Source organism: Alosa alosa, chromosome 5 (assembly GCF_017589495.1).
Source record: "Alosa alosa isolate M-15738 ecotype Scorff River chromosome 5, AALO_Geno_1.1, whole genome shotgun sequence".
Classification (NCBI taxonomy): domain Eukaryota; kingdom Metazoa; phylum Chordata; class Actinopteri; order Clupeiformes; family Clupeidae; genus Alosa; species Alosa alosa.
Window position 1 is genome coordinate 8026451 of NC_063193.1, and position 26919 is coordinate 8053369.

Here is a 26919-nt window from a genome sequence, read left to right on the forward strand (position 1 = left end):
TAAATGGATGGTGTTGACTATATGAGCTTCTGCTGATGGAGCAACGTTGAGATTATGCATCAGTGCTTCCAGTTCACTGACCACGCACACCTCCAAGGGGCGTCTGACCTGATCCAGTCGTGTGTTGCCCAGTGTAGTCACAGACCGCTCCATCTCTCCTTGGAGGCCTCCTCTGTCCCAGGATGCATGGCTGTCACTGAGGGACGCCTCCTGCGCTCTTCAGCTGCGTCTCTGTCACCTTAGCGCTCATTGCTCTCCAGCAGGTGACAGCCTGTCGATAAGACTACACTGACCTGCCATTCAAACTGCCAACACCACTCTGCTCACTCACAACAGCTCTGGGAGTGTGCATATATGGGAACAAAAAAGGGCGTGTCGTATTGAACTGCAGAGGTGAGAGACTAATGCTTTATGCTATTTGTTTTTAGATGTGTGAGTGAGGTCATCTGAATCAATTACGGGGAAAAAAACAATACCTCTGTGCCTATCAAACCACTATACGGCCAACTCTCCACAACACACTCAAATGAGAAGTTTGCTATAGGCCCACTGTATATCTTTTTGAATGTATAATTTCAGAAGTTCACAGCTAAAAGGATAAAAAAAATCCAATATAAGGACACCTTACTGTTGCCATCACCACCATCAATTATGTCTATGAGCTACAACTCTTTCAGACTAATTTTATGAGATGTATTAAAATACTTTATGAAAAGGCTTTTCAAATGAAGAGCTATTTAGCAGTTTAGATGAAGACACAGTTGATTAATCTAAAGTCCATTTATTCATCTAAAAAAATGGCAATGTTCTTTTATTAATACACAAATCTTCTAGACACCACTTCAACTGTCACACAATCATTAAGTAATGAACACTAACTAAAGAATTAAAAACATAAAATCCTCAACCTCATAAAAAAAAAAAACATGATTAATTTTTCACCTCAGCTATCCCAAGATACATACAAAATAAATATAAAAAAAACAGCATTGACATAGTGTCACTTTCCCTGTAATGTAAACCCTACAATTAAGGCACAAACTCAATCACCCAGCAGAGCTGCACATTTTCTGGTGGGGTGGGGTAATGGGGGGTTAGATGCACGCCAAGGAAGCGTGTTCCATGCCCACTCCCTCAGCATGGTCACCGTGCAGCCGAGTGCCTCACAGTTAGTCTCTCAGACGGCCTCACCGCCTCGGTCTCCACCTCCGCCTGGGCTGAGCGGCCGGGCGGCTGGAATGTAGTGCATTGCCTGGACTAATGGAATGGAACGGCTTTGCCAGGGCCTAGTAGTGATTTCTCTTGTACAGGAGGTGTGTGCTGGACGCATGTGAACGCTGCCGCAGCAGACATTCATGAGGACTGTGGCTCACGGAGCAGCAGCAACAGCAGTTAGTCAGTGTCTCATCAAGGTGGTTTAGTTTAGTGTTAGCCCTATAGGTGTGCTTAAACGGACGACTGTGCCCATACCCTAAGGAACACAATGCAACATGTGCACACTCACACAATATATGTTTTCCCTCACATGTTCACACACACACACACACACACTCACTCACACTCACACACACATTTCCATCAGGGTCCACTCTGCTACAGCTCCTCGAAGCAGGCCACTCTGGATTTGGTGCTTTGTAATGTGAGCTGTGGAAGAGAAGAAACAGAGAATGGAAATGATAAATGGATGAAACACACTCGAGTCTGAAATGGGAAAAAAAAAAAAAATAGATGAAAGCAATTTCAGAGTTCAGAGTGTGTGGGTACCCAGTTGTTTATTCCATCCCAACAAATCTCATTCATTACCTTCAAAACCATGAATGGCTTTTCTGAAACATCATCTGAAATTCCATTCTTTTTCAGAATTCTATCTGAGATAATACTTTGCTTCTGTATCCATAGCTTATACTTATACATAATGTTACTGTTGACATCTGCATATGTATCCAGAAATGCATCAACAGTTTCATGCTCCTTGCTTAAAATTTCCATGAAAATCGTTGTTTTTTTCCTTTCTTTCTTTCTTGGTGAAGCCACATCAAAGCAGATTCTACCAGCAATCACCGCTGTATATCAGGTGCCAGACACGAGCATGCGTCAGTCAGTCTCGATGTCAGATCTGAGTTCAGTGTGTCGCAAGATTGAGGCCTGATCTGGTGACAATTCTTTTCATCATCCGATTCCTTTGGCATTGCACCAGGCACACCTATTTTCCCGTCACGCAACACCCAGGAAACTATGGGGCGTGTGTGGTGACACCTTGAGGCTTAGCCGTACTGCGGTGACAATGACTGAATGGAACATTATTGGCCAAGGCAAAAGGTGCTGTGTAAATGGCCATGGAGACAAATACCACAGACAGCCACAGTCTACCCATTTGTATCGTACTAAACAGTGGTTAAAGCCTCAAAAAGCAGCATTTCCATTTGTTGTTTGCACTTCTTTGTATGACTAAGAATTCCATCCTGGTTTCTAGACAGAAAACTGAGTAGATGTACGATTCACCACCGGTCTTAGCGAGAGGAAGGCTTAAGCCTAGATGGTGCAACTGCCGTATCTATTAGGTTGGACTTAGAACACTGTAGCTTAAGACCAGGCATAAGCCCCAGTGCTTCCCACAGAATTCTATTTGTGGTGGTAGGTTTGCAGAATGACCTTGAATGCAACAGTTTTTAACAAATTAGCGTAGCATGGTTATGATGCTATCCAGATTTGGGCACAATTTAGTACAACCTGGAAAAACCATTGTGTGGTGGTCAATGTTGATATTGTGGTGGGCCGCCACAAATAAGTCAACGAATGGGAAACACTGAGCCCTGTTGGGCAACCCAACAGAACTGTACAGTTTTCAGAGGAGGAGAACCGGTGTCCTTGCGACAGATGCTACAGATGTGCTAGTCTGACCAGATGGTCTGGTTAATGTGACAGAGGGCTGGGGCTTTTAAAGACCAATCAGCACCATCTCTCTTTGGGCGCTTGCACTCTCTCTTGCACTCTGATTCACACCTGCATCTGCAGATGTTAAAGTGAAAGAAAATCTGCTGTGTTCTTCAAATCAAACCATCTGCAGTCATCTGCAGTGTCCTTATCAACCATGGTACCGTCAGTGTCAAAGAACGGTTAATTGCCAGGGATACTTAGAAAGCCCTGAAGAGTTGAGTTGGGACACGAGGTATTCCTGAAATAACTAAAGACACAAAAAATGCGTCTAACTGGAGGGCAGAAACCCCCATTGTTTTTCAAATCGATCAACAATCAAGTGTTGGCCAGACACTAGACACAACATTCCTTACATTATTTTCACTCTTGAGATTGTAAATCATAATGTAATTGAGATATTGACAGACTCTTAAGGGTAGAGCTTACTCAGCTTTCTGAGGGTAGAGAGAGCCAAAATCTAGTGCTTAATTCCAAACACAACTTTCCCCTAGAAGAGCTTGACTGTGCTGTCATGATCAGTCACCCCTTGACTGCATTTTTAAAGGCTGTGCAGCTTTAGCAGAGCTTAATTCGGGACCCGCAAATACAAAAAGCTCAAAAACTGGTGGCTGGCGAATTTGTTTTTCTTCTCACGAAAGTTTTCAACTTGCACCAACAAATGCATAATGCATTGGGTGCAGTTATAGAGAGAGAAAGAGAGGGGGGCTAAGAGGAGAGACAGAGCCACTGAGGAAGAGGAATGGAGGGAAACAGATGGAGGGAGGTGAGAGAGGTAGATGGAGCATAAACACGCTGCTCTAATGTGTTAAATATTTTGTGTTGGGTTTCTCCAATTACTCGGTATGAAAAAATGTGGCATCTAAAAATTATTATGCCTGTTCGAGTGGTCATACTTCAGCACTTCATACTTGACCTCCTGCAGAGCATTACAAAATTGCTAGGAGAGAGAAAGATGTCGACAAAATCTTCAGAGCAAAGCATACGAGATAAGCTTAGATTTGCACCTCATACAAACAAGAAAGTAAACTACCTGTCCAAGTTCCACTTTATTTCTGCACACAATCCTGTTTGCTGAAAGAGGCTATGAAATCATTAAAGCCCCTCAGCCAGTGCAGGTATGGCCGCCCTGAGGAGTGCACTGAGCTCTGGAGTGTTGGCTCCTCCAGCGTCCAGTGCTTTCTCCCTCCAGTAACTAGATGTGGTCATGGGCCGTTGAGCAGACATCATGAAGGATCTGTAAACAGAGCTATGCCCACAGACTAGGGGCCCATGCCAAAATGAGCCTCCGCAAGCCTCTTGTGGACTTAAAGGCAGACACCTCCTGATTTGGGAAGCAGCTCAGCTCAGAAGGCAGGGAGGGATGGAGAGAGGAATGGAGGGAGAGAAGGATGGAGGGAAAGAAGGAGGCTGTTTTTTTTTCAGTGGGGACCGCCGTTCTGCAGCCTTAGGTCTCGCTCCAGCGTGGCCAGCAGATGGAAAAGACAAGAGGAAGGAGGGAAGGGGAGAGAAGGAGAAAGGGAGTTGTGGGGGAGAGTAAAAGAAAACTGAGGGACAGAGAGAGGATGGAAGAGAAGCAGAGCGACTGGGCCCATTAATCTTGCTCTAGCATCGGCTCCAACCTGAAAAGCCAACAGCCCATGTCACCTGCCCCCGGGCCTCTCACCCACTCTATAAACCAACTCCACCTGTCTCTCTCTGGCCCAGAAAACATACAACACTCTTCAGTTTATATGTCTCTGTGTGAGTGTTTCTGTGTGTGTGTGTGCACTTGTTTGTGTCACTCGTCTTTCACTCAACTGAAAAAGGCCCCTTCCTTCTAACAGCGGAGCCAAGTGCGCTCTCCTGAGAACTGCGATTAATTCTCACCAGTCCCGAGTCCAATTAAACGATCACGCTGATCCGAGCTCCGTACGGCTTCGCGAGAGCCCTACATCAATCCGAACGAGTAATCACAGTACAGAAATCAATTAGTGTGACTTGTTTAAGTGGAATTTCACAGCCAGGAGTGGAGGTACGAGAGAGACTCCTGTGGATGAACCCAGGGGTGTGAAGCACCTCTAAGGTGCTTTTTTTGGGGTCTTGGTAAATGTGTGACCACTAGATAAGGCTTGTCCTCTTTCTGAGAGAGAAAGAGAGGAGAGAGGGGGAATGTGTGTGTTTCTGTCTCTCTGTGTGTGTGTGTGTGTGTGTGTTCGTGTATAATGTGTTTCCTTATTCCTGTTTATGTGCTCCCTCACGCATACGATCAAATTAAGTATCTGGGCTACATATGATCCCATTTTCTGTGACAAATGCTTCTGGAGTTTATCATCATCATCACGACAGGGGTTTCTTCCACCCTTCCTATAAGGATGCATTCTTTGTTAGCTTATACGTTTTGGAATTTCAACAGAGCAAAAAAAAAAGTTTTTGAGTTTGAGTTCTGTTTGTGCAAAGAACTTTCTTATCCGTGTGGGATGTAATTATGGAACTCCTATATGTCCAGCTGAGAGAGATCATTTTCTATAACTGGAGGCCTATTAGCGTGGGTTTGAGTGAAAACAGCACCTTGGAAATAATAGGAGTGAGGGACATGCACACATTACACATGCTTGGAAAGCGCATGAAAAGAATGGGGGAATGGCTGGCCTGCTTTGGGGAGGCAACTAAAGAAGCACAGAGAGCACTAATGTTTTATGAAGGGCGAGACGATGGGGCTGCCTGCACGGAAATCACAGCATGCTCTCCATCCCCCTCGCTGCTCCACCTCTCCTCCTTTCTTCTCTTCCTGCTTCCTGTCTTTCACATATCTCTCACCTTGTCCTGTGTCTACTCCCTCCTCCTCCATCTTCTCCAACTGCCCCCCATCTCCACCTCCAGCAGTGCCGATGGAGCAAAGCTCCGAGGGGAGCTGGAAGAGCTAGTTTGGATTCAGTGAGTCTGCCTCATTGAGATGCAGCATCTCTCTGAACCATGTAATCACAGCCTTTGGAAAGAAGGCCAGGAGGTCTACCTTCAAGCAAGCAAGCAAGACCCCATCTCTGCATCGCCTCTGATCATCTGCCTGTGCCTTGGTGGGACTTCAAATGCATCTTGTGAGGTGATGGGCACTGTTTTCCAATGAGTTTTGTGCAGGCTTGTGTTTAGTGGTACTTTTTTTACAGTGCAGCTGACAGGAATTTGCATCTTTGCATTTACAATCATAGTCTATGGCAGGGCTATTAAATTACAAATTCAGTCAGATTTTCAAACCAAGACATTGAGCTGGGCCAGACATTTTCAGCGGTTGGCAGGATAAGCAGCAGGTAATAACACAGTTTTAAACCAACACAAATGAATGTAGGCCTCTTGAAAAACAAGTAGCCTAATGTTTATTTATTGTTTTCCTTTTGAATTTTGTCACATTGGACATGAGCACAACAAAAAGTGCATAAAACATTTTGATGTGCCTGTGTCAGATGTGACCCTTTGGTGGCATTTCTAAACTGCCGCTCTGAGTGCTATGAGTAGGCTACACTGTGGCCCTTTGAAACTGTTCTTAAATTAATGTTGATGGGAATTATCGTATCGTTAATTCAGAGCATCACACTCACAGGTCATTCAGTGCGCACACTGGGCACGCCTTCTGATTGGATGATGGGACAGAGCGGCAGAGTGTGCCATTAGTCAAACTGAAAATAGTGGCAGACAGGGTTTTGAGCAAATAGGACAGATTCCAGATCTGTTTACAATTTAGAGACCTTACTAAGTATTTAAACAAAATTGATTGCATAGTGCTAATCATGCTCACTGTTGTTAAGCTCTTGAATGAAAAAAAAGTCTTATTTCGACATGCTGCTTGTGTTAATTAGCGTGTTTCCATCCAACTTCCTAATGCGCATTTAATCTATTCGAATAAGAAATCCCGGTTGGAAACACGTGAAATGCGCATCAAAAATCCTAATGCGCATCTATATTTGATTTGCTAGAGGGGGGTGGATTAACTCTTGATGCGCATAAGGTATAATGCGAATAAAGTTGATGGAAACGGTTTATTCGCATCATGTGACGTAACCTTCAGAGAATCTCAGCAATCTCTGGCGCTTCCCTATAACATTAGGCAACTTGATGTGTTCTCTTGCTTGTTTTCGTAGAATAAAACAAACTGAATACACACATCGGTGCACAGTTGTTTTGCTGACGCTAAGGTTTCGCCAACAACTCGATCGGCACACATCGGAAGTATTATATACTAGTGCAGTGCCCGTTCAAACATGCCATTCCTGTAGAAAACCTGTAGCCCGATTACATGCCCGCAGGTATGCCTGCTTTAACAATAGGATGATAGGGAAAAACATAATTTCAGCTAAGCATTCAATAATGTAGGCCTACTGAATATCATAATATATTAGCCTATAATTAATGTGCAGTAAGCAGAATTTAGGCATGACTGCATGTGATTTCTACAGATCAGAATGGCATAACAAATGTTTTGAGTTAAGGCTATAGGCCTAGCTTATTGCATAACTTTCCTGATCGTAAAGACAAGCCATTTTGTGATCGTTTGACATTTGCAACGATGTGACTCAAAAGCAGTGTTTGGTAGCATAAGTGACGTTTCTCTGTCTGCCACTTGTTGTCTAGCTGTGTGGCACGTCTTCTGAAATCGGGACCATTAGCCTATTACTTGTTTCAATTTGGGACCTTGCAGTCGGAAATGTAGTTTGTTTATTCAAAGTCTCACGTCCAATGTAGCCTGGGCTATTCAAAGTGTCAGTTTATTGCACATACTTTTCATGTAATTTATTTATTGTTGAGGTCAGATGATAATCAAACATCTTGCATTTTAACCGTGATTTAGTGCTGCCAAATCTCTGCTTATCCTCTCTCTGGTCCTGCGCGCAGTGCTGTGTGTAGAGCGGAGAAAGCCAACGTGTGCTTCTTTTACCGATATATAGCCTATAACGATATATTTAGCTTTTCTTATCCAACCAATGTCAAACTATGCACTGCACTGACTCATGCCAGTAGCAAGACACTACTCATGCCAGTAGCAAGACACCTGCCAAGTTTGAAATCGAACGGACCAACGACACGCAGACAGACAGACAGACGTTCCTGCAATTTATGGATAGATAGATGCGATGGCTTGTTTTTTGGGATAGGCATCCGACAACGAGTACTCGGGGCAACAGCCAGGTCTATCATTCATCATAATTCTTCAAACCCTGACTTGTGAATCTAAAGGTCTCCACCCACTGTTGGTCAGTGAAGTAGAGCTATAATCGGGCGTAAAAATTTAGGCCCGACAAGACCCGAGCCCCACAGAAATCAGCCCGAGCCCTGACCGAGCCCGAGACTGACAGCTTTTTAAAAGCCCAAACCCGTTTACAGCCCGACATTATTCAAATGTCCGCAGGCACGCAGCTCTTTTGCCTTTTGTCAAGAATGAGTAACATTTGACATCATTTATTCATGACTAACGTAGCCACTCGGAAGTTGGAACAAAGAAATAAAATAGCCCAAGTCCTCTCAGCATTCTGAAGTTTGCGGGAACCCTCCCATACGCAGCCCCGACATTAATTAGTTCTTTCGCCAGCTTTTTCAAACCCTCGCCATTTCTGATATTAAAAAGGCCTAATGTCTTTACAGCGAAAGCTGACACACTTCTTTTCCGTAACCATTTGTTTCACCTTTGCAGGGTTTGATTTTGTTGCTGTAGCCTAACAAACGATGTGATCCTGATCACTGACAGCTTTGATCAACATGCCTCATCAGCGACGAATTCCCTGTTGTTCTACAGAATGTTGCATCTTTGGATTTTACATAACCACTGGCTCATTATTCTCATGATCAAAACTTTTCCACACCTCAGACTTTGCTTTCTTTGCCAGTGCAACTAAAACGCCAGTCACAAGAGGCCAGCCTCTGTTTCACCTCCTAAGCATCCATTTCTGCATCTTTCTCGCAGCTAACCGAAACGCATCACCTGACCGCTCATTTAGCCTACCGGCTGAAGCCCGAGCCAGCGGAAATGATAGAAATGAAGCTCTACAGTGAAGTGCCAAATTTGACAAAAAAACTGCCGAGACCTTGGTCGTTCCCAAGTGTATGGCGGTCTCCGGCAATGGGAAGCTGCCAACACCCGATTGCGCAACATTCTCCGCCTTCCTTCTAATCGATATTAAACAAAATATTTTCAAAATGAAGGAATGAATTAGGCCTAGGGCCTAGGCTATTCCGAGGGAGGAGGGCGTCCATTTCACTAAACATAGGCAAAGTGTCCCAAAATACTTAGAATCAATAGGTGTTGGAAACGCTGACTAATGCGCATTTAATTTATGCGCATTACCACGGATGCACATCACTAATTCGCATGAGTTGGATGGAAACACGGTAATTGTCAATTTTGATCTATGAGAAACCGTTCGTTAATTTGAAAGAAGATAGAAAGTTGCGAGCATTTTCAGAGTGCCGTATTGAATTTACAAACACATTAAAAAAAAAAAAAAAAAAATTTAAGACAAAACACAATATAAGAGCTGTAACTGAATGCTGCTACACTATGCAGAGTGTTGCATTCACAGTCTGTAGGCTACTACTTGGGATGCAGGAAATGTCTCTCTGTCTTTCTGGCAGGACCATGGGCTGGGTCACTCGGAGGTTGCTTCTGGGCCAGATGTGGCCCGCGGGCTGCCAACTGTATAGCCCTGATCTATGGTTACATCTACAATCTGGTCTACGGTTACTCTGTCACTACACTACAACTCAACTTGTTTCTGTTGTTTCAACTTGTAAACTGATAAATTCAATTGAATTGAATATTTGTATTGTCATTGTATATATAATGAAATTTTAAACTGCATACCTTCCTGCAAAAAGGAAAAAGTTCATCAAAACAAGCCCAGAGTGTCACCTGGCATGTGGCCATGTGTGTGTGTGTGTGTGTGTGTGTGTGTGTGTGGGCACCTTCTTGAAGTTGCTCTGCTTGCTGTTGCCCTTCTCGGTGTTCTCGTTGTGCAGGATGTCCAGGGGCGTCTCACGCTCCCGCAGCTTCAGCGACTCGATCTCAGTCTTCAGCTCGTTCAGCTGCACCTGCAGGTGCTTGCTCTTCTCCATATACTCCACCCTGCCACACAGGTGCACATACACATACATGCAGACACACACACACACGCAGCAGAAAACCACAAACACATGAACAATCACAAGGACACAGACACACACGAACATGTGTCAGAAAAAAAAAAGATACACATATAATCACATGGATACACTTCTCTATGTCCAGATAGGGACAACACAGTTTGTGTTGTTTCTAACACATTGCTTTTGCTATTTGTTTTAAGGATGTACACAGTACTGTATGTGTTTAAAATATAGCACAACTTGTATCTCTATGTTTCTAACACATTCGTTTTGGAGTGTGCATGCACCCATACGGCACCCACAACCACACACACACAGTTTCAGCAGAGTTTATTGCACAAGTCCCAACTTCCCATCTCCCTCTCCTCTGTGTGAGTTTGTGTTTGCTGCACCGTGCAGCCTGGCTGGGTGGCTGAGTATGAAAAATGGGTCAGTGAAAAAATGTAATCGGTACACTTATGAAGCTGCATCAATCTTGGTATGCATGCACAATCGAGCTTTTAGCAGCATACATCACGCTCAGAATAAATAACCAATGAACGTCTTGTAGCTGCAAAATATAAATTGGCTGCAGTGCACTTCCTAAATGACAAAACAGACTTTCTGCACACACGCTCAAGCCAAGTCCTGTTCTTGTGTTTGGGTGATGTATTTTTCCAGTAGAAATAGGAATTCTGATGTGACTGGGTGAAAATAAAAAAAGTAATCTGAAGTCAGGTCATGAACTGATAGATTTATGAACACACTCTTTGGATGTGTGAAAGTCGACACTTCAGTCTGTTCTGCGCGCTTGGACTCCTGATCAATATACAGGGTGCCTAAATGATCATCACAGCATCACTTAAAAAAACACTCACTCACCCAATCTTTTTTTTTTCATTACAGTGTGTGTGTGAGAGAAAACACTTGCAAACAATCAATCTCTCTCTCACTCACACACACACACACAAACATATTCACCCGTGAGGACTCACTTCTCCTTCTCGATCTCCATTGACAGGCGTTTCATGTCGGTGTCTTTGAAGTCGAAGCTGAGGTTCTCTGTGCTGAAGTTGAAGCTAGGGATGTCGGGGGGCATGGCGTTGGCAGACAGCGGCAGGGGCTGGAGCAGAGACAAAACCACAGAGAGAACCAGATAAGCCCTGGCACACATTAACCCCCCTTTTTGAACCACAGCCATCGTGACATCCCAACCTTAACGTCTCGACCATATGGCCCTTAAACGAGTTCAAGAGGAGAGGTACGTCAATCACGCGAGAGGCAGGCTGCTTATACCCAGGAAACGGCGGTCATGGCTAGGAGATGATTGGGGCTGGAAACACTGGAGTGGTGTGCCTAAAATCTCTGCTCTGCCTTTTGATGTGGCCGTGGTCTGCGCGCGGACTAGAATGGCGATGCCTGCCGAGGCTTGGGGATGAAAACATCATACCACATTAGAGCGCGCCCTGAAATTGCTTCTTAATTGTTGTTTAAACCAATTTTGGACTTCCTTCCCTCCAGGTGCTGTGCAAACTAACTGCATTTGTGCCAGTCTTTCTCACTCCTGACTGACTTTCCCAGTCTAATGCCATTTCCGTCTCTGCCCATCTGAATCAGTCTCTCTTTCTGTCCATCAACCTCTCTTCTATTGCCCTCTATGTGCTTTTTACCTTATCGCCGTCTCTCACCCCCTTTTGGTTGGCAGCATCTGCCTGTTCAGTCCTTGGTTGCCAATTCCATTTTGTAATATAAATGATGCATTACATTATTTATATAACACATACAAATACATAACAATGTGATATTCTTGGCCATTCATTCTAACAGCGATTGACATTAATATTAACTGACAAAAATGTTTTCATAGCATTTATAATGAGTTCTACCTGATGCTGTTGGGTCCCTGGTTGGGTCTGATGGGGCGTGTTGACAGGCTGTGTGTTTACCGTGTAGGGGGACCTGCTGGTGATCTCCAGTAACTTGTTCTTGGCCCGTCGCTCGGACTCTCGAGCCTTGTGGAGGTCCTGCTTTAACTGGTCTGCCTCCTTAGCCCTGTGGACACGGACACACACACACACACACACACACACACACACACACAAACACACAGTGTCAGCAGGTCTATTGCCCGTTTTGTTGGTGCTTACTGCTGAGGCACCTGGAGACAACAAAACCAAATCACAGGTACACAGGTATACCAGTAACTGCTGAGACAACAGGCCAATCAATTTGTCAGTGACTATCAAAATCAAACAAAACACTACTGTAGATCCAGTGACTTGGATAATGACTATGTTGTCCTGTAACGTTTTTAAGCTCTCATTAATATTGCCACTGGGTGTGCATGGCTGGAAGTTCAAGGCGTCTTCTTGAACATCAGTCGAAGTCATTTGTGTGCAGCTGCTGTTCTCAGAGCCTTTATCCCCTTCCTTTTACGTAAGTAAGTAAGTAAGTAAGTAAGTAAGTAAATAAATACATAAATAAATAAATAAATAAATAAATAAATAAAAATAAATAAATAAACACACTCTAATGCAATTAAGCTGTGTATTAAACAGTGGTGGTGAGAAAATTAGCATTTGAAAAAAATAAAACTGCAGTAACACCCTGCAACAGCCGATATTACACAATTACCTGTGGTTCACACTATGGTAATTTCTTAATTTAAATGTATGACTGTAAATGAGGCGTGGGGCTTATAGAACTAAGGCTATTAATTCCTCTCAATGAAACTTTATTCAGGAACATTTTAGGACTGTCAAGTTGTCCAGGTGTTGCAATCAGTACAGCTTTGCCCAAACTTGAAAAATGGCTTGTTCAACACATGAGAGATGCAAAGGGACAACTCAATTCCTTTTTGGTGTTTTATTTTTCTTCCAGATGGTTCTGATGGCATTGGTAATATGTTGAAACAGTTGAGTTGTTGCATAGAGTTGAATGAATTGATTGTCATAGGATTAGGGACTATGGACTATGGAATAAGGAATAGGTTGATAACCTTAAAGATAAACAGAAAATAAACATGCATTACTTTACACAATAAACAATGCATGGTAAAGCAACAAAGCAATGAACAAAGCAGCCCGAACAAAGTAACTGCTTACACATCTCAATTTCAATTTAATCTACTATAGCACTTCATGCAATTACTTCCACTACCACATTATCTGCACTAAAGAAATACATATAGAATTAAACATATAATTTGTGTTAAGCACTAAATGCAACATACAGTTGTAAATCATTCCATACGTCGTCTATATATATATATATATATATATATATATATATATATATATATATATATATATATATATATATATATATATATATATATATATATACACACATTTTTTTTTTGACTGGACAAAATACCATACAGAAAATCTACTGGACATACGTTTTCAACAGGCATATGAATGCCTATGTCTTCAAATGGCAATAAATCACAAACTATATATTTCAACAATGCAGTTTAGTAAGCATATTCACCACCAGCAGTTTATTTTTGATCAACTTTGCACAAGCATCAGAGTAGGCTACATACTGCTACACATGCAACAGCGGAGAATTGTGCGAGTCGGGTGAATTCCCAGTGGATCGGTAAAGTTTTTCTGGTCGGGCATACGTGAGCTTAAAAACATTCATGACATTGTTTGCCTAAGTTAATTTCTGTGCACAGCCCCTCACTCCCACTCTCAGTGGCTCCTCTTCACAGCCTAATAATGTAGACGCCCAACAGCTGTGGTGAACTGTCATGCAGATTCATAGAGTAGGTGCAGACCCTTACTGAAAGTTTTAGATGGGCGGTTGTGACAAGTGTGTGTGTGTGTGTGTGTGTGTGTGTGTGTGTGTGTGTGTGTGTGTGTGTGTGTGTGTGCCTACCTCCTCTCCGACTCTTCGGCCATCTTGAGGGCCATCATCTCGGCCTCAAGCATCTTCTGCTCCATGAGTCTCCTCTCCTCCTCGGTGCGGATCGCCGTCACCTTGACCCGCTGGATCTCCTGCTCTGCCTCGGCCGCCTTCTGGGCCAGCAGCTTGGCCTCCTCCTCGGCGATCTGGGCCTTCTCTGCCAACAGGTCTGCCGTCTCCTCCGAGCGCAGCTGGACAGGCAGAGGACAACACTCAGACGCCAGCTCTTACCCCCACGGCCACCACTGCTTAAGTAAGCAGTGAGTCAGCGAATCAACTCAAAGTCGATTCATGAATATGGGCACAGGTAGGGTTCCTGATCCAGTGACCGTAGGTCACCGACTGTGACCGAGTGGTTGAATATGCACTCTGACTACCATACTAAAGTGCCTGGCTCTTTTTACGTGGTGGTCAAGCCACACGTTTAGTACCCCGGAGATCCGGGTTCAAGGTCAGGTGGGGTCACTGCCCTTTCCCTTCGCTACACTGATGCCTCAGTGACCTCAGATGACTTCCTAATCTAACCTTCATGAAACATGCTAACCTTCTTCTATATCTAGCAGAGATGTAACTGTGCTGTCTCATGGGGACCAAACTTAGACCTGGCTTTGCTCATCATTAATCAAGAGTCAGCCAAGCAAGGGTGCACTCCACTCTTCATGCCACTATTTTGACTGAGACAAAAAGGCTTGACGTTAGCAGTGACACTGAGTATTTGAAGAGAATGGCTCAGTAGTTTAATTCAATTTAACTGTTGATTGAATTCAGTTTAATTGATCTGATTGTGCATGTGTAGCGGTGCATTTTTAAATTCAGAGCAATTCATTATCCATTATTGTGCTAATGGTTAGCTTTTAATGACTATTGAAAGGATCATTTGTGGATCCTAAGGATAGACTTAGAAGACAATGACGCAAGGTTCACTATCTGCATAACTGAAACAATAATTATAAGCTTATCTTCAACACAGGACTGTAGCTAAGAGAGTATTTTTTGTTCCATCACTGTGCAGCTATGAACAACAATCCAAGCTCTCAGTGGTTTACTGACCACTGGTGAAGAGGAAGTGGAATTCAGCAAGTGGCTAAAAATATCTCACTTTTACCTGCCTAGTGGAGATGGAGATGGCCAGAAGCAGGTTGAGGGAAAAAACTGAAAAGATTGAGTATCACATCTACACCCAACCGTGCTTCAGAGGCATTTGGAGTGAGCTCAGACAGAAACATCCATCCAACATCCAAATGGGGTCTAGTGCACTGGACTCTACAAATGAAAGGCTGACCACTGCCAATAGGAGGAACTACACAAGGCATCCATATTTGATAAAGAAACCAAGCACAAATACTCACTCCCTTCGAGTCGAGAGAGAGAGAGAGAGAGAGAGAGAGAGAGAGAGAGAGAGAGAGAGAGAGAGAGAGAGAGAGAGAGAGAGAGAGAGAGAGAGAGAGAGTGTATGTATGTGTGTGTGTGTACGTACAGTATATAAGCATACATGTGCGTGTATTTGTGTGTATGAGTGGGGGGCCTGAAGATCGGGTCAAAGGTCAGGACTCACTAGGGCCTCGTTGGCCATGTGGGCCTCGTCCTGCAGCTGAAGCAGACGTCTCTCCAGCTCATCCCGCACTCGCTCCGCCTCCTCACGGAGCTGCTTCTCTCGCTCCAGACGCTGCCGATCCACCTGCACACACACAGAGGACAGAGAGACATGGAGGGGAAAGAGAGAAGGATCAGGGGGGGCACACAAAGAAAAAAGAAAATACAACCCCGTTTCCAAAGTTGGGACACTGTAAAAATGTAAATAAAAACAGAACGTGACAATCTACAAATCACATAAACTCATATCTAGTTACAAAAGGAACATAGGAAACATATTTTGAGACTCCCTAAATAGCACGTGTTGATGTTCTTCTTCAGTATTTGAGAGTCCTTGAATGCAACATACATTCCTGTACATCTCTCTCCATAAACAGCTCTCTAATAAAGATCATGTGACATCCCCTGTACGATAGTGGGGGCTTTCCCTGAGGCAGACAAGTGACTATGTGATATGCAGTGCCTATGCTTCTATAGAGAACAGCGCTGAGATATAATTAATATCATGTGATGCAGCCTTCAATAGCAAGGAAGCCTAAGGGATGCATTGTGCTTAATCCTTGAGTTGTCTATTCTCTCTGCTGGAAACTACAGTGTGACGGTCATGGGTTTTTCTCCATGAAGTGCTCAGGTATTGTCATATGCCTGTATGTAATGGTTTTGTCTAGAAAAAATGTAATTGTGTATGATGAACCGGTATAAAATGGGGCCTCGCTCCAGAAAACTTTAGTTTTGCTGCTGGAACTTTGTTAGTGTTCCCGCAGGAAACAAAAGGCCGAAAAAGTGCAATGCTAAGGAAAACACGAGGATACAAGGATACAAGGAAGTTTTTGTCACATGCATATAGTTACTGGAAGTAAGGAATGCAGTGAAATTATGTCTGGTGTCAGCCTATTTGTGCATTAATGGGGGGGGTGGGGCACCAACAAGGAGCACCCAAGAGCAACAGGGGCAAGGAAAAACTCCCTTACCAAGGAAGAAACCTTGGGCAGATCCACGGCTCAAGGGGCTAACCCAACTGCCAGGGGTCTTGGTGTGTGTGTTGGGGGGGTGACCGGGGAGATGGGATAGTGTGCTGTGTAGTGTGTGTGTGGGCAGTGTGCTGTAAGTATGTTGGGGATGTGTGTTGGAGAAGCTTCCTGATGAAATAATGTGCCGTGTATGTAGGGGGGCAGGGACTTACTATTGCAAGCAGAGTACTGTATGTATGATGTATGTGAAGTGATGACAGTGATGATGTAAGTGTGTGTGTTGGGGATGGGGGTGGGGGCAGAAAGGCTAGGCAATCAAGGACATGGGTAGATGGAGGAGAAATCAAAAATAATAAATAAAAAGTTCTATGGAGATGTGCAAAAAGTTGGAGAAAGTCAGATATGTGTGTGTGTGTGTGTGTGTTTTGGCGTGTGATGAAATAAGAAAATAAATAAAAAGGTCTGTAGCATAGGAGGAGAAGGATGTAAAAGTGCTAAAAAGTCTTGTAGGTGTGTGTGTGTGTGTGTGTGTGGGGGGCTCATGAGTGCTGAGTAGTGAATGAGTGCAAAGTCAGTATAGTGTGAGTTCAGAGTTCGGATGGCCTGGGGATAAAAACTTCTCCTGAGTCTCTCAGTTCTGGTTTTGTGACTACATAGGCGTCTTCTTGATTTCAGCGGTAGGAATAATCCATTGTTAGGATGAGAAGAGTCCTTCAGAATCTTTTGGGCTCTTAGGAGTACTCTTCTGGAATAGATATCTTGTAGAGCAGGGAGTTGAGTTCTTATAGTACATTCAGCTGAGCGCACTACTCTCTGCAGAGTACTACAATCTCTAACTGTGGAGTTCCCATACCAGGTGATGATGCTACCAGTTGCTACCAGAACACTCAAGGAGGAACATCTCACAACCAATTAGGTTAAAGAACAATATCATCATCTACAGCAGCACATTTTGTATGCAAGGGGCAGAGCTGAAAATCAATATCGGATGGCCTTGATATGCAGGGCTTCAAATGGCATTGCAGTGAAAACAGACCCTTTCCTGTAAAGGAAGTCAGTGTATGGGCGTAGGAAACCTTCCGATAACCATTGTCTATAAACACAGTTTGACACTCCATCCACAAGCGCTAGTTAAAACTACATGCAAAGAAGAAACCTATTTAGATGAAAAATATTTAGACATGATCTATAGGGTTCCCACTCTAAGTCAAATGTAAAATTCCATAACTTTCCTTGACCAAAAAAAAAAAATTATAATCCATGACCTACAATATAATGAATTAAATGGTACAATATACTGACCAAAGATTTCAGAGCAGCCGCACAGCATTCAAAAATCTTTTACTTTTTTGCACCGGAGATGAATGGGCATTGAATAAACAGTTAGGCTAACCACAACTACTCAAGCAAGCAGTAAAGCTACTAACCAGATATAACCAATCTTGCGTGGAAATTTATTTGTATTAATGTATTTTGGCAAGTAGATTTACAACAAAATTCCCTGATATTCCATGTCTGGAATAGACTTTCCAAAATTCCATTATATTTTAGAAATTCCATGACCTGTGGAAACCCTGGATCTAGAAAGGCAAAGAGGGCTTCATAGGTGAGGACAATAGAGGTGGTGGAGGGTGGGGGTGGTGTGCTGCTAGTGTTTGGACCTGAAGTAGCTGAGGAGGAGTTCTGAACCAGCTCCAGGCGGAAGGTGATGAAAGCATGTATGAGGGTCTGTGAGTGAAATGGCAGACACAGGAGATGTGCATGTGTGCGTGAGAGTGTGTGTCTGAATGTGTGTGCCCATCACACAGTGGTGCATCAGAATCTGCGAATGTGTGCCAGCTGGCCTGAATCAGGCATCCATACTGTATTATGTGAAGGTGTCTGTGCAAATGCGGGGCAGAGGGATGGTGACTGACATGTGTGTGCAGAGGTCTCCTGTATGTAGGTGTGCGTGTGAGTACTGTATGTGAGATTAATTCTGATCACGTTTGTGTGTGTGTTTGTGATTAATTCTGATCACGTTTATGTGTATGTGTATGTGTGTGTGTGTGTGTGTGTGTGTGTGTGTGTGTAGGCATGAGCTTATGCTGATGGTGTAGGAGTGTTGGCTGCTGCTGCTGCTGCTGCTCACCTGTTTGCGGGCCCTCTCCTCGCGCGCCTGTGCCTTCATCTGCTGCACCTCCAGGGAGTCCACCCGCCGCCTCCTCATGAACAGGTCGTGGTTCCCGATGCACAGCTGCAGGATCTACACAAGGAAGAGGAGGAGAAGGAGGAGGAGGAAGAGGAGGTGAAGGGCCTCCAAATCAGCACTTAAGCACTGCAACAGCTGAGCCACTCCTCAAGAACACGACTGTGATTAAACTACAGGGGGTGTCTGGGGCCCGACATTTCTCCTCCACACTGCTCATATCGTGGTCATTAAACTTTACCCAGGCATATGTAGGGCACTGGCTGCCAACTTGGCTCGAAGAGGGCTAATAAGCATATTAAGAGCCAAGGGGTGTTGAGCGCTGCTTTAAAAAAACATCCCTGTGGTCCTGTCAGGCCGAGTGCAGGTGGGTTTGATTACAGGAGACATCGGGGTTTGGACTTTGCAGCAGAGCTTCGTGGGAATTTGGCTGGATTACGGTGTGATGAAATGTGCAGCAACTCAGGGCCGGTGGAGCTGCACCCCCACTGAGAGAGACCCCCTGGCAAACGGTCCAGGTGCCAGACGCACGGCTAGACTCACCAGCTTGTTTACCCGGAGCTTGGAGGAGTTGAACTTGAACACGTTTGTCTTCTTATCCAGGGGCTTAATGGCAAACTAAGACCAGACAAAACAGAAGAGTATTTTGTATTTACAGCTTGCAACACAAATAATCAATTATAAGAGAAAAAAAGGGATGTTAGCTGACCTCAGAGGAGGCTAACGTACCTCTTTATCGCTGTAGGAGATGTTGCGGATTTCATTCCAAAGGAAGGAGATTTTGGGGGTGAGTTTGTTGTCTGGGTCGTAGATATGCAATCCCACTGCATCCACGCCCAGCAACAGGTTGGTTCCCTTTTTATTCTGTGCACAGAGATCACAGTAGGAACAGGTACATTTGTGTTCATCTAGGTATTGCCTTCACAGTAACACTCTCTGAGTATGTCTTTATGTTGAGCTGTAAGACCAATCAACTCAAACAGATCTGCATATGAAAGGACACCTTTCAGGTTGCATGTCGACACTGATGCAAGCAACATAAATGTGTTTAGGGTATATCTCTGACACCTCTATAATCAAAGTAAATGGAGGGAAAAAGTGTGAAAGCACGTTTACTGGGGTTTACTAACTTGATGTAAATGGATGGAAATAACAAAAGGCCTGATTGCACATTCATTTCCACCCAAATGCTCAGGAGCAGCCCCACCTCACTCAACTCCTCTTAGGGGGGGGGGATCAGACACTCACCCAGACTCACTGTCAGGTGGGAGAGTTACCTTACCCTAATGAAGAAGTAATTGACCCCATACATCTCCAGGTCCTGGGCAATTTTCAAGTACTCCATCTCCGCTTCATCCCTGGTTCAGAGAATAGGAAATCAACCTCGGCGTCAGTGAAGGGCATAACAGTGGTGGATGAAAAGTGCAGTCATTAGCGTCTTATTTGCCATTTATTGAACTGGAACACAAAATCAAAGGCTCAGTTGTATTAATTGGACGTTCCCCAAAGGTCAGACTTTAGAGATCTCGCACACCAAGCACAGCAATGAATCGATCATACAGGAACAATCAGGTCTACACTGGTGCTGCCATGGGCAACGCTTGCTGATGTGGATTCCAGAATATTCCGCCATTAACCTTGTTCTCCCACGGTGCTCGGCGTAGCAGGCCGTGATCCTCTCCTCCCACATCTCCGGAGTCATCTGGTACAGGTTGATCACCTGGAGACAGGATTGGATTGGATAGTCTTTAAGCACAAATACACTCAATCAAACCAATACATGAGGAGCACATATTCAAAATGTAAAATCACACACACTTGTGGAAGATTGTAATATGGTGATATGTTCCAGATTGAATGTAAATATAAGCAATGATAAACAAATGCAAGTTGACCTATAACTTGTTAAGAAACCCAACAGCTGATGGGACAAATGATCTTAGGTATCTGTTAGACCATTGACGCATAGCATTCGAACTTTACTGCACTCATCTGATGCTGCTGTTGTTACTTGGCTTGAATTCAGTGGTTTGGTGGGTGTCCAAGGGGAGAATGGGTCTGAAATGGCTGGTGTGGGACCTTTGTGCACTTGGCCAGACGGCCTGAATGAGGACGGCGAAATGATGAATGATTCTCACCCTCTTTGGTAGAAGTTCCTCCTGAGCCAAGAAGCCTGGTTTGTGAACGTTAGGGTCATAGTCCCCATACTGCAGGGTAGAGAGAGAGAGAGAGAGAGAGAGAGAGAGAGAGAGAGAGAGAGAGAGAGAGAGAGAGAGAGAGAGAGAGAGAGAGAGAGAGAGAGAGAGAGAGAGAGAGAGAGAAAGAAAGAAAGGGAAGAAAGCAAATCTTCAAAAAGAGTGGAGACATGCTGGCAAATGTAACAAGCAAATTATGCAAAATAAATGGAGTCAGTCATTAATCAATGAAAAAAATCATTCCATTTCTTCTACACACATTAGGCGCCCAAGCCGTCAGAAAATAATGTCATTAAACTGTTTCATTAGGCCATGCAGAGACATGACTAATGTATCAGGAGCTGATGCCGTGGGAATTGAATACATTTGGGTCCAAAAGTTTTTTGAGGATAGAGAACAAATGATCAATCTGTATCTTTTAGAACACAACACTAACAGAAAGCTAAGAGCCAGGTATGTTGTCTATTTTTAATTTTACCATGAGACTGCCACTGGTTTTCAACTTGACCTCTGTATGTTGATTCAATGCACTGAACAATGGAGCAAGTGGGGACACTTGAACGGGGCGGTGGTAGGGTAGTGACTAAGTAGTTGGGCTAGTGTGCAGTAGCCTGAAAGCTGTGGGTTCAATTTGGCTTCCAACGTTGTGCCCTTGAGCCCGTTCAGTTCTACTTGTGGTCTCCATGACACTCACCTACTGGATATCTCTCTACCCCCAACCCCCATACAGACATACACACCCTCATCCACTCCACACGACACCCTTACCCACTGGATGGCTCTTTCTGGAGGCTCTCCTGCCTGCTAGATTTTTTTTGGGGTGGGAGCAGCTGTTGTCTCAAACTGACTGTCAAGCCTCGCAGAGAGGAGCAGTGTGTGGCTGTGCTGTGCATGCCAAGCAGCCCGCACTGTATCCACACCTGCTCAAATAGAAGTGCTCTCTCTCTTCATCTATCTCCTCTCTCCTTCATCCCCTCATGTATGTTTGTCTCTCTCTCTCTCTCTCTCTCTCTCTCTCTCTTTCTCTTGCTTTCTCCCCCGTCTCTATCTCTCTCTAATCTCCTTCTACAACTTTTACGTTCCACGAGACGAATGACCCACTTCTACTACTACCTCCTCCACCTGCTCTTCCCACCACTGCCTTTAATGAAAAACCAGCGAGTGTTTACAACCCCTTACCTAGACATGCATATTGCTGCTCATTTCCTCTACTCGACTCACTCATCTTCATAACTGTTTCCAGGACCAAAGAAAGATATGCTGCTCAACCACACCAAAGAATACATTTCTACAGCATTGTCAAATAACCCCCACCCCACCTCCCACTCACACACACTCCACCCACCCAGAAAACAATTAGTGAGAATTCTCCTGGGATTAACTGGGATCTTCTACAGTGGAAATGCTGCGAAAAGGGAATTTGCACAAAGTCAAACTTTGCATTGCATTTATGTGAAGCGTTCCCTTTTTTCCTGTCTCTTTGTCCCTCCCTCCCTTTCTCACCAGACCGACTGTCTTTGGCCATTAATGAGTCACTGGCTCCAGCACCCAATTGTGTATTCCATTCATGCGCTCCCTAGCGCCTCTTTGCTGTTCTGTTCATAAATTACCAATTAATACGGCAAGGAGAGAAGCATTCAGACAAGCAACTATCCCTCACAAAGGGACATTAAATGGTCAGTGGGATTTTTTTTTCTGTAATCCCTGCTTACATACACACACACACACACACACACACACACACACAAGATGCATGGACTATAGCTAAGGCAGTGAAGTGATAGCTCCTCTTCACTGGCCTGGCCAACCAACCGCATACATTGCTGAAGGTGCACTGCACACCTAAATTGACAGGAAGTAAACAGTGGCGAGGCTTAAAACGGCGTGGATGTTTTGGGGGTCTGTATTGTGCCATGTCTGATTTGAGTTGCTTGACCAGAGAGTGGGAGTAGAGATGATTAGTGGCTTACAGGCAAACGTGTCCATGCGTCGGTAGGCCTCCAAATTGGCCGCAGGTGAGGTGTGCGTGTGTGTGTGTGTGTGTGTGTGTGTGTGTGTGTGTGTGTGTGTGTGTGTGTGTGTGTGGTTAATAAAAGCCTTTCTATAAATCCATTGCTTCTTGCAGTACCACAGGCTGTCAATCAAACTGACAGCCTGTTTGGGAATCTATTTTTTTTTTTTCTACTCCCACTTTTTGGTCCAATTTCACTTCTACACACCCTAGACAGTTTGACGAGACCCACACAAAGACCGTTTAGAAAAACATATTCTGGAAGTGCCAGTAAACAGGTGGTCCTTGTCTGACGGGGCCGGGTTTTACTGGAGCTTAAAGGGCGTTGTTAGCAAGGGGTCTGACCTTTGCTTGGACGGCGTAGGAGGCCAGGAGCACGGAGGCTTCAGGGGGACAGTAGATTTCCTCCTCCAGGATCTTCCTCTTCACCTGGGGGGCAGAGATGACTTTACTGGCAGTCAAAACCAACCTCAGGTATTGAGATGGATTACAGAACAAACGAACAAACAAACAAAAAACGACCTAAGCTGAAGCCGCCCATGCAAGACTCAAATAAATTAACAGACAGGAGAGAATATGATCACATTAGACAGGGTTATTAAGTCAGCATTTATGTAAGCGTCAAAAACAGCTCTACAAACACAGCACACTTCAGTGAAAAGAAGATTTAAAGATGCTCCCTGGTGAAAATAAAATTTTCAACCTTGAAATGCTTGAAATGACCAATCACTGTCAAAGGCCAAAAGATTTCTGCCAAGGAATCTACGTTTTGACCAAACACAGCCCAGGTGGGCCAATTCAGGTATTAGTCCATTAATGTGTCTTAAGGGTACAGAATCAATCCTGAGTACCTGGGGATGGGACAATTCTTCATAAATACGCAACCAAGATAGTTAAAGTGTCAGCTGCAGCAGCCAGTAACAGGTGAATGATGTGTGGAGAGTCGGCGGGGCTAGATATATCCCATTTCCCAAAATAAGGAAGAAGGTGTACAGTTACATTTCAGCCAGGGGTGTCAGACTTATATTAGGTGGTGGGACGAATATGTTGGAATGAGACCTCTTGGGGGGCCGTCATTGTTCTGGTCATTCTCATGATCATTATCATCTTTCTGCATGGGTATCAGATTGATATTTGGTGATTTACTCCTTTACTACACCCACTTCTAAGTAAACAAGGCATAGGTTTATCGTGTACTTAAGTCATACTGCTCTTTCTTTCTTGAAATACCCTAACATCCATGTCAGTCTTTCTCCCCTGCATATAGAGTACATGGCTACATCAACATACTGGTAATGTAATTGTTGTTGCAGCAAACCACATTTTCCTTTTCTGCATCTTCATTCCTGAGGATGGTTTAAGTATAAGTACGTATACGTATATATACTTTTTTGATCCCGTGAGGGAAATTTGGTCTCTGCATTTAACCCAATCGGTGAATTAGTGAAACACAAACAGCACACAGTGAACACACAGTGAGGTGAAGCACACACTAATCCCAGCGCAGTGAGCTGTCTGCTTCAACGGTGGCGCTCGGGGAGCAGTGAGTGGTTAGGTGCCTTGCTCAAGGGCATTTCAGCCGCGGCCGACTGGTCGGGGCTCGAACCGGCAACCCTCCGGTTACGAGTCCAGAGTGCCAACCAGTGGGCCACGGCTGCCCCTGTTTGTAGTGCTAGGTTTAATTCATTTATATTGCTTATTCTACACATAGTTGATGACCGTTGGATGTGAATATCTGTTTTATTTTTTTCATTTTCCCTTCCTACCCAAAACATCCAGGGGGCCATATGAAACCTGATGGCAGACCGGATCTGGCCCTTGGGCTGTATCTTTGACACACCTGAGGTGCGTCAAACAGTAGCGAACATGTTTTCTTTGAACAGTTAAATTTTAACGATTTGGTGTTCACATTCCATTCTAACAGTAATTGCATTATTATCTTCATCAAGCTCTCGTCCAGTTCCACTGTATGTTCACAGAGAATTACCTCCGCAGACTGTTTGCAATTGTTTGCGAACGTTCGGCGAAGGCAAACGGAAAACTGTTCGACAATGTTCGGTAACGTTTGACTATGTTTGCGAATTTGAACGCATCTCTGATTTAAGCCATGGGCCATGAGGGGATTTTTTTCTAAGAAAACAACTTCTGAATGTATACTTTAGAGGAACAGAGAAGAGATTTTGAAGTGTAATTTCATCTTTAACAGTCACAAAGTTTTTCTCAACAGAAAAAAGTACTCAACACAGACTGCCTTGCCGAGCTGTCTTAATTTGCCACACAGACAAACTGACATCTTGACTACTTGCGAGTCGCTCGGCAATTAATTTACATCTGAGGGCTGTTTGGCAGCTATCCAAGAGGTAGGTGTCCTTGTGAGTCTCCATTAGCGCGCCACTGTGCGCTGACTGCTTTAGACGATAGATGATTTTATTCATTCAGGAGACCTTCGTTTTGAAACAACAAAAGTAAACCTAGCTATATATATCTATACTATGCATATGTATGTTTATGCATTTCTTGTACACTTTTATTTGTGTCTAGACCGCCAGTCAAATGCATGCAACATGCAAATAGAAAAATGTATGCAACATTTCTTGAAGAGATAAACATAAGAGATGTACTAATTTAGTACAGGTTTTTTGAAGATCAGAATGCTGGTTAGTCCACCTCTCCAGCTGTGTAAGAGTGGACCCACTCAATTCAACCTCAGCAGCATGGGAAGCACTGGAATGTTTCTTTGGAATGGGTATTTTCTTCCGAAGGGAACTAAGCTTTCAGGTATTAGACAGTTAGTGCCATGTGTATTGTGTTCATTATGGATGAGTATGCAGTCATGAAAAGCTGAAGCTGTTCCATGTTAAAAGCACAGTTTAACAGATGACTTACATCTTAAAGGATAATTCCGGTATTTAGCACTTTGAGTCCCTTTTCTGGTTTGTTCTGGATGAACTAGAGTGGTGGACACATTTTCACGATGGGTCCTGTCTTGACCTCTCTGACTCGTTTTGAATCGCCTTTGACGGGCTGCTATGGGCATGCACAAACATGTCCTTAAAACAACCCTTAATGTTAATTTTTAAAACTGTGCAACTCACCGAGTGGTTAGCGATGTTCGTTGATGTTCCAAAACAAGTAGCGTAGCGAAATACAGTTTCTGTCGTGTTTTATTTGCCATTTTGTAAAATCCCATTTATTTCTGTTGGAAGACTTATTGTTTCTTGATATCACTGCGCTACCGGAAACGGAAAGGGGGTCTGTTTACGGTTGTAGTCTTTCCCCCGCGAGACCTTCTTTTATTGTCTATGCTTCAGACTCAAATATTGAGCGGAAGTTTATGTGTATGGTTGTGAGGACCACACAAATAATATTCTATGTTTAATTAAATTTAAATTAAATATAAGATCAAATCCTTGCATTGAGCTGCGCTTTTTACGCACGCAGCCTTTCCTTGCCCTGCCCCACTCTCTCTCGTAGCCCGCTGCCCCTCCTCTGCATGTGCATTTAACAAAATATTCACGATTGTTGAAGGATTGTTGCCACATAGAAGCATTGCATAGAAGACGTCTGGCTAAATTGCTATTAAATCCGCTTAGCATCGTGACCATGCTGCGCAATTTTGTTCAAAACTGCTGCATTGAAGTTAACTCTGCTAAGGTCTTATTACAACATAGTATGCTACAATGAGGAGACTAAACTAAGTTAAGTTATGCAATCAAGCAGTATCTCAAAGCTAACGTTAGAATACTGTTTGGATGTCGAATTTAGCATGCTTAGCCTACTTCCAGCTTCTTGACAATTTCGTTGAAGCGTTGATTTTATTGACTCTGACACTGAAAGTTTGCAAAATCCCGATGTAAATGGAAAAGTGTTTTCCAAAATTCGTGTGCGCACATGAAAGTTTCAGGTTTAAACTTTAAATTTGTTTTGCTCATGTCCCGTTAGGGGCTCCGTAGTTTATCATAGGCCGCTCGCTATTTTTTTTCAGCGATAGACGACGTTGTGGTTAACTTTAGGCTACTGCAAACT

The 26919-nt window shown here is 43.9% G+C and overlaps 1 protein-coding gene across 3 annotated transcripts in view; it reads right to left on the reverse strand.

The window, feature by feature from the left end:
- Positions 1–1004: 1004 nt before the first annotated feature.
- The window catches only part of nf2a (NF2, moesin-ezrin-radixin like (MERLIN) tumor suppressor a), a 37326-nt gene continuing 11411 nt past the window's right edge, over positions 1005–26919 (reverse strand). Inside the window, exons 4-16 of one of the 3 annotated variants that reach the window (XM_048243085.1) lie at positions 23239–23322; positions 20826–20894; positions 20325–20407; positions 19970–20045; positions 19417–19551; positions 19231–19305; positions 18631–18744; positions 15491–15613; positions 13909–14126; positions 11970–12075; positions 11019–11146; positions 9865–10024; positions 1005–1644 (exon numbers count right to left, since the gene is read on the reverse strand). In XM_048243085.1, the coding sequence (XP_048099042.1) occupies positions 1594–1644; positions 9865–10024; positions 11019–11146; positions 11970–12075; positions 13909–14126; positions 15491–15613; positions 18631–18744; positions 19231–19305; positions 19417–19551; positions 19970–20045; positions 20325–20407; positions 20826–20894; positions 23239–23322 (1422 nt within the window). In that variant the 3' untranslated portion in view covers positions 1005–1593. Of the gene's footprint in view, positions 1645–9864; positions 10025–11018; positions 11147–11228; positions 11746–11909; positions 12076–13908; positions 14127–15490; positions 15614–18630; positions 18745–19230; positions 19306–19416; positions 19552–19969; positions 20046–20324; positions 20408–20825; positions 20895–23238; positions 23323–26919 lie in introns of those variants that run through there. The other 2 variants (XM_048243084.1, XM_048243086.1) reach the window with 2 other exon arrangements.